This window comes from Fundulus heteroclitus, chromosome 9 (assembly GCF_011125445.2).
Source record: "Fundulus heteroclitus isolate FHET01 chromosome 9, MU-UCD_Fhet_4.1, whole genome shotgun sequence".
Taxonomy (NCBI): Eukaryota; Metazoa; Chordata; class Actinopteri; order Cyprinodontiformes; family Fundulidae; genus Fundulus; species Fundulus heteroclitus.
The window spans coordinates 30,675,247-30,690,774 of NC_046369.1; the positions used below are offsets into that span (position 1 = coordinate 30,675,247).

The 15,528-nt window shown below is 40.6% G+C and overlaps 1 protein-coding gene across 2 annotated transcripts in view; it reads right to left on the reverse strand.

Moving 5' to 3' along the window:
* osbpl1a (oxysterol binding protein-like 1A) overlaps nucleotides 1-15,528 on the reverse strand; it is a 46,218-nt gene that overhangs the window by 29,830 nt on the left and 860 nt on the right. For both annotated transcript variants that reach the window (XM_012866352.3, XM_012866351.3), the window contains exons 2-12: nucleotides 11,004-11,136; nucleotides 10,835-10,920; nucleotides 10,669-10,743; nucleotides 10,397-10,508; nucleotides 10,161-10,246; nucleotides 6,906-7,050; nucleotides 6,308-6,375; nucleotides 6,173-6,217; nucleotides 2,046-2,119; nucleotides 1,736-1,799; nucleotides 1,529-1,630 (exon numbers count right to left, since the gene is read on the reverse strand). In XM_012866352.3, the coding sequence (XP_012721806.2) occupies nucleotides 1,529-1,630; nucleotides 1,736-1,799; nucleotides 2,046-2,119; nucleotides 6,173-6,217; nucleotides 6,308-6,375; nucleotides 6,906-7,050; nucleotides 10,161-10,246; nucleotides 10,397-10,508; nucleotides 10,669-10,743; nucleotides 10,835-10,920; nucleotides 11,004-11,130 (984 nt within the window). In that variant the 5' untranslated portion in view covers nucleotides 11,131-11,136. The remainder of the gene's footprint in view (nucleotides 1-1,528; nucleotides 1,631-1,735; nucleotides 1,800-2,045; nucleotides 2,120-6,172; nucleotides 6,218-6,307; nucleotides 6,376-6,905; nucleotides 7,051-10,160; nucleotides 10,247-10,396; nucleotides 10,509-10,668; nucleotides 10,744-10,834; nucleotides 10,921-11,003; nucleotides 11,137-15,528) is intronic.

Sequence of the window (15,528 nt, forward strand, 5' to 3'; positions counted from 1 at the left end):
CACATGTTGTCCTTGAGGGCTACCTGGTGCTGCAGGCAGCATGTTGGTGACTCCTTATCTACACCAGTCCATTGCATCTTTGGCTGAATATCTAGGGAAGCTGTTCCAATGGAACATGACCATGTCCCAGTTTCAAGTCTTTCACTTCTTCTTCCAGGATCATCCCACAATTAGCTCCATCGACTTTGACCATCTTTCCTGTCCTTGCTGAAGATAAGAATCTCCACATCATGATGCTGTCACCACCATGTTTCATGGTAGGAATGGTGCATTGGATAGTGATTTGAATGTTGGCCTCAAGGGTAAATTTTGGTCTGATCTAACCACACCTCCTCTTATCCACTGATAAATCTATCCGTTTGCAGTGTTTCCAACATGAATTAAAGCAAACAGTGAACAGGTTTATTAATCTACTTCTTTCAACAACAACTTTTCATAAATTCCAGGTGTTTATTTAAAAAAAAAACATGCACACCTTTTTGTTTGACTTCACAACTATTTTATACTTTGTTTTGGTCTAGCACATACCATCTCAATAAAATGTGTTGAAGTTTGTGGTAGTAAGGCAGCAAATGTTTAATAATTACTAAAAGGAAGAACAAAGAAAACCAAATGGAGATGATGAAAAAAACTCTGTTTCTAGAGAGTGGTGAGCACAAGCCCCAGCTGTATCAGCAGCAGATGATTGGCCGCCGGGGGCAGAGACAGCAACAGATTCTCCTTTTTAGACCTGCAAGGCCTCAAATTGGCAGCAGAACGAGGATTCCTCAAGTTAACTGAAAAACCCTTTTTAATATAGTTTCCTCTTGGCATGGGCTTATTGTTTCAAACAAACAGCAGTTTAATTACCCCGATTTTAGAGTACGGTAGAACATAACACAACCGAGGCAAGGCAGGCCAGCTTTATCTGCCGGATGGAAGACGTGATGGTAGAACCAATCGACCTGTCAGAGATGCATGCATGGATTCATGCCTGCAAAGACTGATTCATCTACGGCACGTATCCATAGGTCCACCCATCCGTCCATCCATAGATGCATGCACGCATCGATCCACCCACCCAGAAATGCGTTTCATTTTATGCAAACAACAACTGCCAGCGTGAGGCTATGAGAAACGTTTTTCCTTATAATATCATTCAATTTCCTGGGGAATGTTTCCACCAAGACTTTAGTTGATCCTGTCAACCTTGAGCAGCAAATAAAATAAAAGTTATTCATAATGATTGGTAAAAAGCAGATGGTATTTTTTTAAAAAAAAGCAAATGATAATTTCTTACACATCAAGGCTACAAATAAGCATTCATGTACATCTGCAAATGGATGAAGAAGAGTGTGAGCAGCAGAACACGACTGCTTCAATACGGTGAAACCATTCATGTGATTTCTGTAAGTAATTCCCTGACAAAAACTCTCATTACTCATGAGAGACCTTCGCGTACATTATATAATTTAGCTTTTGTTTCCAACTGCGATTAATGATACGTTTCTGTTCCTGACCACGGCGAGTAGAGGAGATGTAAACTTACTTTTCTGGCTGCCTCCGGCTCACTCTTAGGGCAAACTTTGAACTGATGCACGCTGTCATCAAAGCACTTGAGGGTAAAAAAGCAGTTATCTCTGGCTCGTATCTGGAGGGGGCAGCAGCATAAATATTTGCTCGAGTCAAAGCTGCATACATGCAGATTGAACAAAAGGTCAAAAAATGAAAGGCAAATACTTGGAAGCGGGCTTACCAAGCAGTGAGCGTTTGTGAGTGACTTGCAGCCTTGCCTCCTGACATTTGCTTCTGCATCAGACCTGTGTTTGACGGAGAGAGAGAGAGAAAGAGAGAGAAGTGAAGTCTCTTCAAGGAAATTGCAAAAAGAAAAAAAAAACAAGAAAACATGATTCTTAGTGGAAAAGCCAGAATACTAAGATCTCCACACATTTATCTGACACGTCAAGGAAGTCTCCCCGCCACCCCGCCTAAAAATCAGATCCTGAGATTTTCTCTTTGTGGTTGCCTGATTCAGAGCACATAGCCAAGGAGAGAGGTGAACCTACTGTTTGGAGTACCAGGATATAACCCCATCCTGCAGAACAACCCAGTAGGAGCGCCAGCCAAAAAACCTGGAGCTCTGTGGGTGGAGAAAATAAAAACAGAACATGCATTTGTATTCTCAGTAGTCAGTCAAAAAAAAAAAAATAAAAAAATCTCTCCAAACACTGGGGGGGAAGAATCGCTTTGTTTTCCCGACTAATTAACTTAGACGGTAATGGGAATAAAGTCATTTCAGAGGGTTCCCCATTACTGCGGTAACAGAAATCAGTGTTTTCCAACTGCTAAACAGCCCTCACATGAACATCTAAGAGGTAATTACAACCGGGTTTATTTTCAGCGGTGGAACACCAGACATCTGCTTCTATGGAAATCACTGAAAGGAAACAACAGGCCTGTCTTGACAGTAATGATGGCATGTCATCCACTGGAACAACGTGGGTCGGATGTCTTCTGTTAATTTTGCCTTTTTATCGTGTTAGCGGGATACATTTCCTGTTGATTCCTTAAGCTGCTATAATTAATTTATTTCTGGATCTTATGAGTACCTGTCTGTGCACAGGGATGCTGCTTGTAGTGACACCTGACAGCTGCAGCTCTACAGGGTCTGTTTATAGCATATTTCAAGTTATCAGATTGGTCCTCCATCCAGTTTTTTTTTTTACTCTGTTAAAAACAACTGCTATTAATGTAGCCCATGACAAACTTTGTCACAGTTGTGGTAATATAGGTACAATGCTAGTCAGAAGTTTGCATAATCTCAGATTTGGCATCGATGTTGTCCTAATTGTGGGCTTTTAACAGAAGCATTAAATCCTTCTTTTCCCAGGCTGGACTGATTCTAGGACTGGAAAGTTGAACTGAGTCTGAATTGAAAAGTGCATTTTAAAAGCAACAATCTGGTATATCGGTTTAAATTGATTGGCATTTATTTTGATTTCTCACAAGGTCAAAATTATTCATACAAAATCAAAATATACACCTCTAGTAATATCTGGGTAAATATCCCATAGCGAGTTGCCGAGAATACATGTGTTTTTTGTAGCCCTCTGAATGCCGATCTGAGCCACTCTTCATACTGATAATGGCTGGTTTTCTGTCACAGAACCTTTAGCAAAGTCCACAAACATCCATGAGGTCTTTGGTCGATGCTGCTCCAACAGCTTCCAATAAACCCTTTTTGTGTTGTTTCCACATTACACACAAAATTGTTGAAGGACGAAAACTTCTTTTGACTCCATCTATTCAATGAAGTTGAATCTGCGTTGTAGTTACTTGACCTAAACTGACTTTACAATGTCTCAATGTGCTGGTTTTGGTCGTAATTTCTAACCCAAGCTGAACTTGACAGCAAACGGCTCTCCCTCTGAACCGTTACCGACGTGCAGCAGCGGCCGTACAGTCACCAGCCGTTTTCTCCAACTCTCTCCTCTTCATCCACTATGTTTTCTTCATTCTCATTCGTGCGCCTATATCGTTCCTCTTGATCTCAGTCTGCTCCGGTTCAAATTGAAAAGGTTGAATGGAAGACGTTGTGCTAACATAGCTGGCGGTACATACAGCCGAGCGGAGCCAGCAGCTGAGTGACGTCATACCGCAGGAAGCAGAAACAATGGCAACCTTTTAACCTATAGAAACTAAATGTGTAGAGTAGCTTTAATATTAAAATCCCATATTTACATCTGAAGTAAATGTTTATAAAATAGGCCTTATTGATTACTGTTTAAATCCACCCTAAAACCAGTTTTGATGTGTTTTTGGGGTGATTGCTCTTCTGGAACATACAAATGTGTCAACGTTTGATCCCTCCGGCCCAGGATATTACCTTAAGAAGAGAGGAAACTGTGCAAACACCGTTGCCAATAATCACAGTGATGCAAGTTTAACGTTATTGTGGCAACAAGAAATAAACGGCTGCTCTAAAATCAACACAAATCTAAAATTTGTTTGTGCTGCTATCAACATATATCGATTAAAGTTCAAGAGCTCTTTGGATGGAAGAAGGGTCTTTGCCACGAAACTCAATAATCTGAATGAGTTCCACCATTTCAGAGCTAAATATGTGTGGACCTCGTTTATGGCTACTAAAACGTGTGACTTCTCTGCAGCGTGCTAAGGGAAATGTTATCCAAATGTTAGTGGGGGTGAATGAATATACCTGAACCAGTATGTAAACCTCTGACCGGCAGTGGAAACGGAGGGAAGACGAACAGAGATAAAAAGACGACTTTCAAAGCAAAAGTCGACAGCTCAGAAAGTCTTTTATACTATTTGATTGTCTGCTCCAAGCCACCAGGAACAGTACAGGGTCGGGTGGCAATTTGTCCCCATTCTAACCACATTACCGCCGCTGCTTTCATCATGCACTGCACACGTGACTCGGCAGATCTTTTTCCAACCACACACAATCACTGCAGGAGAGAGGGGGCTTGCTTACATGTCAGCAACACCTGCAAAATAACCTTTTCATATCCATCTTTAGAATTGCACCAAGTGAGTCACGTCAAGCCCAGAGAGGCAGGGACGTCTGAAACCGACAGCGTCTCACGGTGCGACCCGTCAGAATTTGTCGGCCGTGCTTTCTTTGGCTTGACGGATTGTAATGTAAATGCTATATGGGCTGGAAACAGCAGTGTCATGTGCAGCACCCACGTATCTCATAGAAGAAGCTCTGCGACATAAACCAGAGCAGCTTTTCATTTGAAACTATTCAAGTTGGAAAGACGGGACTCCCGGAGCATTAAACGGACTCTTCAGGTTCATTCTGCGGATGTGCAAACTGGTCCAAATACGATAAAGCAGCAGCTGAAAAGAAACCTAAATTCAGAAACAATTTGCTCTGAAAGTTTAACTTTTGTACTTTATCAATGTCATTTGCTGTATTTTTATATTTAAACTTAATTTATACAGGTGTTTTCAGACCCAAAAACTAATCCCAAGAGAGACCGGTTGGTCTTTGGATTAAAATAAAGGGCTGAGGAATGTTTTTTCTTGTTTCATATTGCTGCTAAATACTGAGAATTGCACTGGATGTGGAGGTTATGCAGCGGCAAAAGGACTTGGAAACTTACTTAAACAGTAACTATGCATAAACAGCAGCCAAGAACTGGCTAATTATGTGTGTCTAAACTTTTTTTTTTGTGGATTGTTGCATTGTTATTTAGAAGGACAGAGGTAAGAAGCAAAAATAAGCCCCAAGTATTCAGATGTTTCCTACAGGTCCTTCTGCAACAAGGCATCCCATAACCAAGACATATCCCCCTCCATGTTTCACAGGTTCTTTTCCTGGAATAATCCATTTGGTTTATGTCAAACATGTCCTCTGTTCTGGTTTCCATGTCGTTCCTCTTTAGCCACCAAAGCGCACCATTCTAGAGGTCCACGTCTAAATGGACATTCGATAACCATTCGCCCAATGTAAAACACAAAGGGATGTCGTAGGATGTCCGGAGCTTTTCCCATGACTGTGTACCGGTTCAACCCTTGCAGGATAGCGGGTAGCTTGCACCTACATACAGAGGTGAATAGGCTAGAGGTGAGGTACACCCTGGGCGAGTCACCAGTCCATCACGGTGACGCATGGTACTGATGCAGGCACACACTCAATTTAGAGCACCCGATTAAACAAACAGGCATCTTATAGATGATGAGAAAAAGCCAGAATAGGCAAACCCAACGCATGCAAGGCGGGGAAACATGCAAACTACAAATAACAATGACCCAACCAGGATTTGAACCCAAGACCTTCTGGCTATGAGGCTATAATGCTACCAACTGTGCTGCCGTGCAGCAATAGATTAATATACTTTTGTGTTCCCCGTGATCTACATTTTTCTCTTTTAAAATCACTATTTTTTTTAAATTAAAACAGAATTTAAAAAAAAGAAGCTTTTGAAATGCATTTATTTTTGTCTATAAATGTGAGTTTGACTTCTTGCGTAATTTTCAAAGCTGCTTGTTATCAGTTAGAACTGGGACCTTAAAAAGACAAACCAGGAACTATGACGCAGTGTTTACACATGAGCACTCTGGCACAGCAACGTGCCTACAAGACAGAGAGCGACTGGCTTCTTTAATCCACTAAAAAACTACAACGACAACAAAAAGGAAAAAGAACATTCCCAGACTTTACCTTCCAGAGGAGTCCTTCGTACTTTTTGACGTGACGGGTCAAACCCTGCAGATGAGAAACATAAAAGGCGTCGAAAGCGAATCACAGAACAAATCACTGACGCGACGGAAGGCTGACCATCCGCTGATCACTCACTCGATGAACGTTGCCTTCGAGACACTGCTTCATCGCCGCGTCGCTGGCCAGGTCAAACACCGTCTGCCCTGTGAATTAGGGAATCGGAGAGTTTTATCACGACAGGACACGTGTAGAGATAGAGAGGGAAATACCGTTAGACGGAGCGAGGTTCAAACGCCTCTGCCAGCAGTTGTAAATGTCATGGTATTGTGTGAAATATCCGGTAAAACCCTAGCTTGTATATTTTGTTGTTTCTCTGATGATGGATGTTGAGCGACGGAGCCGTTTGGGAAGAGAAAATGAAGACTTTAAACTTGCAGAAATGCATGCTAAGCTGGTCGCCATTTTTTTTTTCTTTCTTCTGGATGTGAAAATAGAGACAGGAGCAGATAAAACAGTCAAAAAAAAAAATACCTAAAGGAACATTTTTAAAAGTACTAGGATCAAAGCTTAAACAAATAGATGGTAGTACTTTGAGTGATTTCAAAGACGTGACATTACATGAAAGGGACACAAAAGGTTTGGTTTATTGCTGGTTTTGATCCTTTCATGGTGTTTTCTAGCAGAAGAAATAAGGGCGAAATGAAATCAGCCGTCTTTCATTTTGGCACTTTACCGTTTTTGTTTGTCAAGTTGGGGTTGGCGCCACTCCTGAGCAGCTTCAGGGCACACAGCCTCTGGCCTCGGTAGGCGGCACAGTGCAGCGGACTGTTGCCCAGCAGATCTGTGCAGTTGATATCTGGAGGCTTCTTCCTGCTGAGCTGCAGACAAAAGCGCAGGACAGGAACAGACGCTTTCATTTTTCTTACACGGCCATTCAGAACTGCTGTATGGCTGTATTCTTCTGCTTGTTGTTTCCTCAGGTGTCTGCAGACCTTTTTGGCACAATCTCTAAAAGTAAATTTCCCCATTTTTGAGAAGTTTCACCTTTAAAAAAAGTTGTTGGGAATTATTGTGTTTAAAAGGGCCTTGTCAACTTGTCTGCACTTGTTTAAAGTGAAAGGAAATACTCGTGTAACGATTTTGTGCTTCCCTGGGGTCTGGACATGCTGTGACATAGAGGCTTTTATTTTTGCCAATCTACAACAAGGGAAAGACAAGAGAACATCCATCCATCTATACCTGCTTCTCCTTGCAGGGTCACAGGGGAGCTGGTGCCTATCTCTATTATTGGATAATTTCTCCATAAAGGTATTTCTTATCTAGGTGTTTTAGTAGACGTCCAAGAAAAAAAAGCTATTTTTCAGTAAAACCAAAACAAACACAAACATGTGGAGTTTGCTAAACTATACTGGGACTTTAGTCACATGCAACGAAGTTTGTGTTTTTCAGTGTCATAACGCTCCTAGAGGATGAATAGGTAGAGAAGCACCTCATGTCCACCATTAAATACAGTGGAAGATCTGTGATGCTGTGGGCCCGTTGTTTCCAAGGCACTGGGAACCTTCCTGAAGTAAATGGCATCCTGAACTCTTTGAATTCCAGAACATTTTAATGTCTAAGTGTCTACACCAGTAAAATAAAAATGGGTCAATGGGTCATTGTCTTTTAACAAATAATTATTTAACACATAGAGGCAAATCAACACTAAAGTGGTTCACCAAACGCATAAATCTGCCTTTTCCCCATGAGCATCTCACTTCCAAGATGTACATTCACTAAAAAAATCTGCAGGGTGAAATGAAGAGAGGTGACTATAGGAGAGAGCTCATGACTCTGGATGTTCTCTTGAAAACTAAGTGTTGTCTTGTTTCAATAATTGCGACACTTTGTTTCATGTAAAGGTACATATCTTAGTGTTTTCTTCCCTCACAGAATAAATGTGCTGAAATTAAAGGTTGGATTTTTCCTAAAATTTTAACAGTGAGATTATGCCACCATACTGTAAATGTTTCATTTATTTCAGAGCTCTTTACAAGGGGTGTCAATTCCTCTGTAGGGTTCTGTTTTAGTTCGGATGTAGTGAGGGCAGTTTTTGCATCCGGTACACATGTTTTACAGTAAAACCACACCGCATGCTGGTATAACTGAACACAAGTGCAAGACTTTTAAAAAAAAGGTAACATATCCAACATATCCAATTGAGAAATACTTTCTCAAACATACAGGCTGCAGAGACATGTTTAACAAAAACACGGAGATCCAAAAACCTGCTGGGTTGGGTTGTTAGTGTGAGGGGGGAGGGTGTGCCAAACTACGGCAGCATTTAACTGCCGGACGTGATAGATAAATTTAGGAGCAGCATCACATTAGATAGTTATCTCATAAGAACAAGAAACTTTCTCATTATAACGGGATGGTTTTCTCGTTAAAACGAGATGGTGTTTTATGGCAAGACATCGCATACCACGTTTGAATGAAGTGTGACGGGAAACACATCGAGGCAGTTTATGTTACAAAGGAGAGATCTGCAAGAGGATAGGTATTTCAAAACAGAGAAGTGATGAAAGTAAGTCACTTAATGGTGGACGTGTGTTCAATCGGCCCAGAAAAGGAGTCTGGTCGCAGGAAAAGTAGGACATCCTGAGGAAAAGGAGACGCCTGATGTCTTCTGACAGCCACCCGCTGTCAAAAAGTCAGGTGAGCTTTTCGCTGGTCTGACTATAGGCGGTCTGTAGGCTGTATAAGCAGGTTGCAAAATAATAATATTATAGTAGAGGCTGAATTATCACATGACGACATTATTTCCATTTTATTATCATGTAGGACTTAGTGAACCACCTGCTGAACCTCAAGAGGGAAGCGACCCTGGCATCCTCCTCTGTGGTGGAAACGGGGAAGTATGGGACTTTTATGGACAGTTGTTCAGTCTGCTGGACCTCCAGGGAGACGACAGATTGAAAATTAAACTATCCTCAAAACAAAGAGCAAGTGAAGCCCCCCGCCAAACAGCAAGAAGAGCTGTTCTTCACAAGCGTGCTAAAATGCGGAGGCGCAATGCTTAGCCTACAATTTATCAATGAAAGTCCTGCAAAAAAGTTTGCGTTGTCAGCGCTTTTCCCTCAGGTGTAAACATTACTGATGGGCCGAAGGCCAATCAAGAGTCCCGCAGCAGCCTTTTATGACAACACGAAATGCGGTAGACATCGTTGCTCAGATGGCAAGAGAAGGGCTGGTGGTACGCAGAGATGGTCCACTGCTGGGTTCATAAATGCCCATGTTGTCTTCCAGAAGTGCACTGGCACCAAGATCCCGCAACGGACGTTTGCAGAAGCTGGGAGAGTTTGGGGAGAGTTTGGGGAGACAGCCATGAAGGCAGGTGAAACAAGAGGGTCATCAAAGCCATCAGGACGCAGTCATGCAGCAAGCTCAAAGAAGTAGGCAGTGCCAGGTGCAGAGAAGCTGCACAAATATCTCAGACACATATAGCAGATGCACAAAGCTATTAGTGGGAGTGCTGCCAGGCGAATAGGTGATCTGTCCTAGTTTATTTCATTATGTACTCAATTTAAATAGTGTAAATAGTTAGAGTGATAAAAAGCTTCCGGTTTTATATCACCCTTTAGCCTTTTAACTTTCTCGTTTTAAACGAGATACTGCTCCTAAATGTATTTATCACGTCTGGCGGTTACCGTACCGTAGCACATTAATGAAGTTCTGCTCCAGGAGCTTTGTCTGATGTGTGCACATTATGTGTGGACTTTAACTTGGATTCCACCCAAGATAAAGTAAAAAATGTCAGTAAAAAACTATAAAAATTGAGATGCAAAAATTGAGTCAATCATTTATTTTATGGTATTTTCTGATTAGTAATCGGATGCATTCAGTTTTCACCCTCATCGCTAACAATGCAGCATCTTGAATGCAGGACTCAGCCGTCAGCGCTGTACGTTTGGGCGGATCCTGTCGACTAGGACGATCGGCCACTAACCAGCTGCGTTAGTGTCGAGAGGTCTCCTTCTCTTGCCGCTTCCAGAAGTTTCTCCTCCAGTTTCCTCTCTTCTGTCCTTTCAGCAGCTGGCATCCGCCACGCGACGGGAGAAAAACGTGGGAGGATATAAGCAGCATAAACACTTTGTATGAATGGACGATAAACAAGCCAGCGGGAGAAATTGATTGAAAGCGCGTCTCCATGGTAACTCTTAGATGACAAGATGGAGCGCTCACCTTCCAACATGCTTCTGATCTCTGCGTTTTGAGTGACATCTTTGGGAATTTGCGCCGTCCCATTGATGACAGTAGCACATGCATCATAGTGCAGCAGCAGCATGACAACCTCCTGATCAATTTGTGACGGATGGATTGATTGATCGATTGGTTGATAGAAATGAATGAATACATGCATGCAAAAAATAAATAAATCTTTCAATCAACACAGTGATGCAGAGAGTAGATTTGATTTGAAATCTGGGGGTGAATATGTTCACACGTGAACACACCTTTCTTCCTGTGAATGCAGCTTTGTGCAGCGCCGTGTCTCCGAGATTATTGGGCAGGTTCACATTCGCTCCGGCCTGCAGGACGTGAGGTAAAACCCACGTCATCTTGGCTGTCATTTAACGTTTCACCTTTGAAATGAAAAAACAAAAAAACAAAAAACGCTACCTTAAGGAGTTCCTCTGCTACGTCTCTGTGACCAAAGTAACAAGCCAGGTGAAGAGGTGTCCATCCCAAGTTAGACTTGCTTTTACCTGCAAACACAGCAGGACTTATTTGAATCCATTACGACAGCAGGCCATAACCGACACTACACCCGTGTGTTAGTCACACACACCTTTACAGTTGATATTAATCCGCCACTCCACCCCGGCCGCCTTTGGCTTGAGGAGTCCCTGAACCCCGAGCAAATCTCCGTTGCGGGCGTGTTGCAGGAGCTGCTCTTCTGGTTCCAGCTCCTCCATGCAACCCTGCAGGGGAAAAAAAAAACAATAACATAACAGATACAACGTGGGAAGCTGTAGCTACATGAAAAAGAGTATGGAGAGTGAAATGTTAAAAGACTGTCAGACTCTGACAATATAATATTACGTAACAGCACAATAATAACAAAAAAAAAAAGAAGCAGTGTCTCAAAAACAGACCAACCCCATAATTCAACAGCTTTAGGACCCAACAATGATCTGTGTAAATGTATCAGTCTCTCATATCTGTCTGAGTGGCAATTTAATAACTCTGTATTAAAAAGTACCTTTAATTGACTAAAGTTAGCTGTTTTTTTGTTTCCGCTAAGCTCTTTAACAATGCAGCCACGGCATTTCTACCAGACTGGCTTTAATCTGAGACCGTGCGACCGCCACCCATCGCCTCCCTTCTTTCTCAGTCGTTGTGTTTGAGGATCAAAGTCGTATTACGAGACCCAATTCTGACAAAGCTTTAGCTGCTAGAGAAAAAAATGCCCTTATACTAGACTTTGAAGTACTTTGGTAATTCACAACGTATCCAGTGACTATTCAGGCTAAGTGATGTCAGAACAAGCCCAACTGCATGTATGACTGCATGGAAAAACAACTGTACTGAGAATGGGTGGGCAGACAGCAAAGGGACCAAACAGTCAAATATGGAGGCATCACAACCACTTAAGCACTGTTTGAAAGGGTGCTAAAGCTTGGCTAAAATTACAGACGCACAAATCAGGCTTTTCTTTCCCAGTACCAATTTTCTGTTTTCTTTGAGGTCTGACCTGCTAATTGAGATTTCAGACTTATTCTGGTGTTTTTTTTAAAAAAAAAAAAGAAAAAAGAAAAGAGAAAAGTGTGTGCTGCAGGTTCTAGAAGATATCCCCATTTGCGCTTCAAAGCATATGCCCCTCACTTTGATCAGATTTTTCTGAAACTCAAAAAAGAAAAAAAGACACAAAAAAACGCATCAAAGTGCTTCAAAGAAGTGGTCTTTGGTTGATGCATTTATGGAGTGAAAATGGTGGGAGTTCTTAGTTTTGATACATCTAATGACTAGGAATGAAATCAGTTTAAAGTTTTTGACTTCCTGATCTCTGGTCGATTGATTAGCGAATCTGTAGCAGAAACGGAAATGCCCAAGAGACTTTAATAGGCATAAACATTCAGACACTGCAGTAAATTCTCACAGAAATAAAATGAAATGTATGCTTTAAAACCAGCAGACAGCGCATTTAAAACTGCTGCACAGCCTGCCTTATTGTTTACATTACTTAGCCAGTCAGCAAGAGGTCATGTGACAACGTGTCACAAGGGCTTCTGTTTTCTCAGAAATGAAGAAAGCAAGGAGAAGTGAATGTGGATTTTTTTTTAAAGGAGTCTGACTCTAACCCAGCCCAACAGGAAGGAGAAAAAAAAAAAATAATCTTCCGCTCCCCTTTAACTTGACTAAAAACATGTGCACATGACACCCTATGGCTGTGATCAAGTGATTGGCGATAAAAGACAAAAGGAAAATGGGAAGTGCTCACAAGGCAATGCTATGGTATGTCATGTGGTATTAAGGAGAGATCAATAAATCACACAGACAACAGAAGACAATTAGGTCCCTGCATCTCGAGACATGCGGGAAACAAACACGTGGCTCAGAAACAGGTTTACCTGGGACTGAGGAGCAGGTGACCGGAGACGGTTGTCTGCCTCTCTATCTTTACAGAGCAGCATTGTTAGAAAAAAAACAACAACTTAAAATCCTCCCACCCTGTTGTAATTGGATTTGCATTAATGGATAAATGAGTGTTTACACTGGATCAGGAAGCCTTTTTTCGTATTCTATTAGATGAATAGCAACATTTAATTTGTTCTCCACAGTTTATTTTTCAACAATCTTTTGCTTTAATTGCAAATCTACTATACAATGTTCTATTAATGTTCTAATAAAAAGAAACCTACTTAACTGACTGGTAAGATCTTATGATGTTTTGTATTTTTAGTGTTTGGCTGTGCAAAGCAAGCAAATTGGACACTTAAGCTGTTGCTCAAAGGAATGTGGAGAATGTAGTTTTGTTTTGTCTTGAAATTATAGACAAAGTGAATAAATCAAACTCTTATTCTGCTCACCTCTATTGTGTCTGGGTAAAGTAAATAAGAAAGCACATTTTCTCAGGGTTTTACTGACACTTTAGGGTAATGTTACCTTTTATTCTTACTCAATGGCATTTTCAGTAATTATCCCAGTAGAAAATAACATTAAAATGTGAAGCATACTTATGCTAGAACTGTACAGAAATAGACACAGGGACGGTTCAAGATTCTCGCAGCACAATAACCCGAGTAAAAAAATCCAAGTCCATTTTATTTATAAAGCACATTTAAAAAAACTAAAACGGAATAAACAAGATGCAAATAATATTAATAAAATTGAGCAAAGAAGCCGAATGAAAAAAAAAATACTACAAACACTCTAGTAAACTAAAAGAGAAACAACAACCAACTCATATTGTGTCATAAGCCTCTACAAAAATAACACTGTGTGAGTATATTAACACTAAGACTGAAAACAAACATGTACAACATGTTTGTTTTCTCTTTAAAACAGCTTGCCAGCTTCAGTTTTACAAACCTGTTACCTCAATGAGACTGATGGGTGGTGCCGCTTTAGCTTTACCACATGACTGTCTGTTTCTTGTGACCTAATATATTTCCCAACAGCCGAATTGGTCTTTCCTGTAGCCTCAGGAAACTCATGCAGCTTTCTTTCAATCAGCTGACCGGCAGTGCACAGCTCTGTGTTAGTCTGTGCTCTATTTGAACAGAAAGTGTCAGATCAAATTTCTCTTGGTGATTACATTACTAAGTTGAAAAAAATTCTTGCAACAATGTTCGAAAGTTCCTTCTCTTGTTCATAATTTTTTTTCCTTCTTCATCATTTATTATTTCAAACACTGTATTTTGTGACCCTGTATTTTTCTATGTCTTGCTTAGTTGTTCTATATGAGTTCTTAAATATGTGCTAACAGGTGTCTCTTGTAAATGAAACCTTGCGTCTCAATGAGACTACCTGTAGAAATTAACAGTTAATAATAATTTGAAAAATTCAGCCAAAGATCACTTTCTCTACTCCCTCATTAAAAAGACAGTATTACAGATTTCCCCCCCTGCTTGATGCCTTTAAACAACTTGTGTCTAATTAGAAGAGATAAGAACAATTACTATACCTAGTCACACAATTGTGTATCTGCCTGTCATTTTCATTGGTGGAAGAGGTGTTGCCGCACTGACCTCATGCTAACCAGTGCAGATGCTCAGTCTGCACTGAGGAAGAGTCTGTCAGCTTGGCATCCCGAATGCTTCAAACGGAACCTGATGGCGTTAGCTATTTTCTGATTCATTTGGCTAATAATTATCTGACCACTTGAGAGCTGTCATTATGCATCGCAATTTCATTTATGGGCAGTCAGTGACTCCTTAAATATGGAAAGTAAACGAGATGGAGACATCACGGCAAAAGTAATGTATCCCTTCCTTACGCCGTGGAACACTTTGAATTTAACTGCTTTGATCCCAATGTACACACACGATTCAAACTGTGAATGCATCAAAAGCAAAACACCTACTTTAAAGACTTAAAAGGACATGACAATCTGCTTTATAATATGCAAAGTCTTAGTCAATGGCTCAGTGCCACCGGCTGAGTTTCCTCAGATTACAAAAGTTTTAACAGTTACCATTTTAAAATAAAATTGATTGACTGAACTGTAACTTGGGTCAAATATATGAAACTGAATTTGAATCTGTCTATATGACTGCATTATATTCTATTAATTTTACCAGAGGTGGTGACTCGGGTCACATGACTTGGACTCGAGTCCTTGATTTTATAACTTTAAATTTGAGTTGTAAAAGTGTTAAGAGACTTGTGACTTGACCTTTAATAACAGTGACTCAAGACTTATATTGGACTTGAACCTGTTTGCTTGAAAAGACCTGATATTTTGCCCAAAATCTAAAGCTTAAGACATCTATGATTAAAAAAGTGTGCACCATTATTTCATTTCACAAAAATCAGTATCAACAAACACAGTTTCTCTCTTTACCCACTCTGTACGTATGTGTGCATAAGATAAAGCACAGCTAATCAAATTAACCAAAAAAAAAAAAAAAAAACGGAAAAGAAAGAAGCTAAGGACAAAAATGCTCCCTAGAGTAATTTTGTTTGGGTCTGAATATGAAGTTCTGCTGTTGCATTTTTCACTTAATATTCTGGAAAAATATGGTTCAAAGGAGGACTGTTATTGAAGCTAAGTTTAATTTTACTGTTTTGTAAGGCCAGATGCACTGCTTTCATCAAGTTTTGAGATAAATACGGATTTAAGAACACATGCTCTGTTATTTACATTTAAC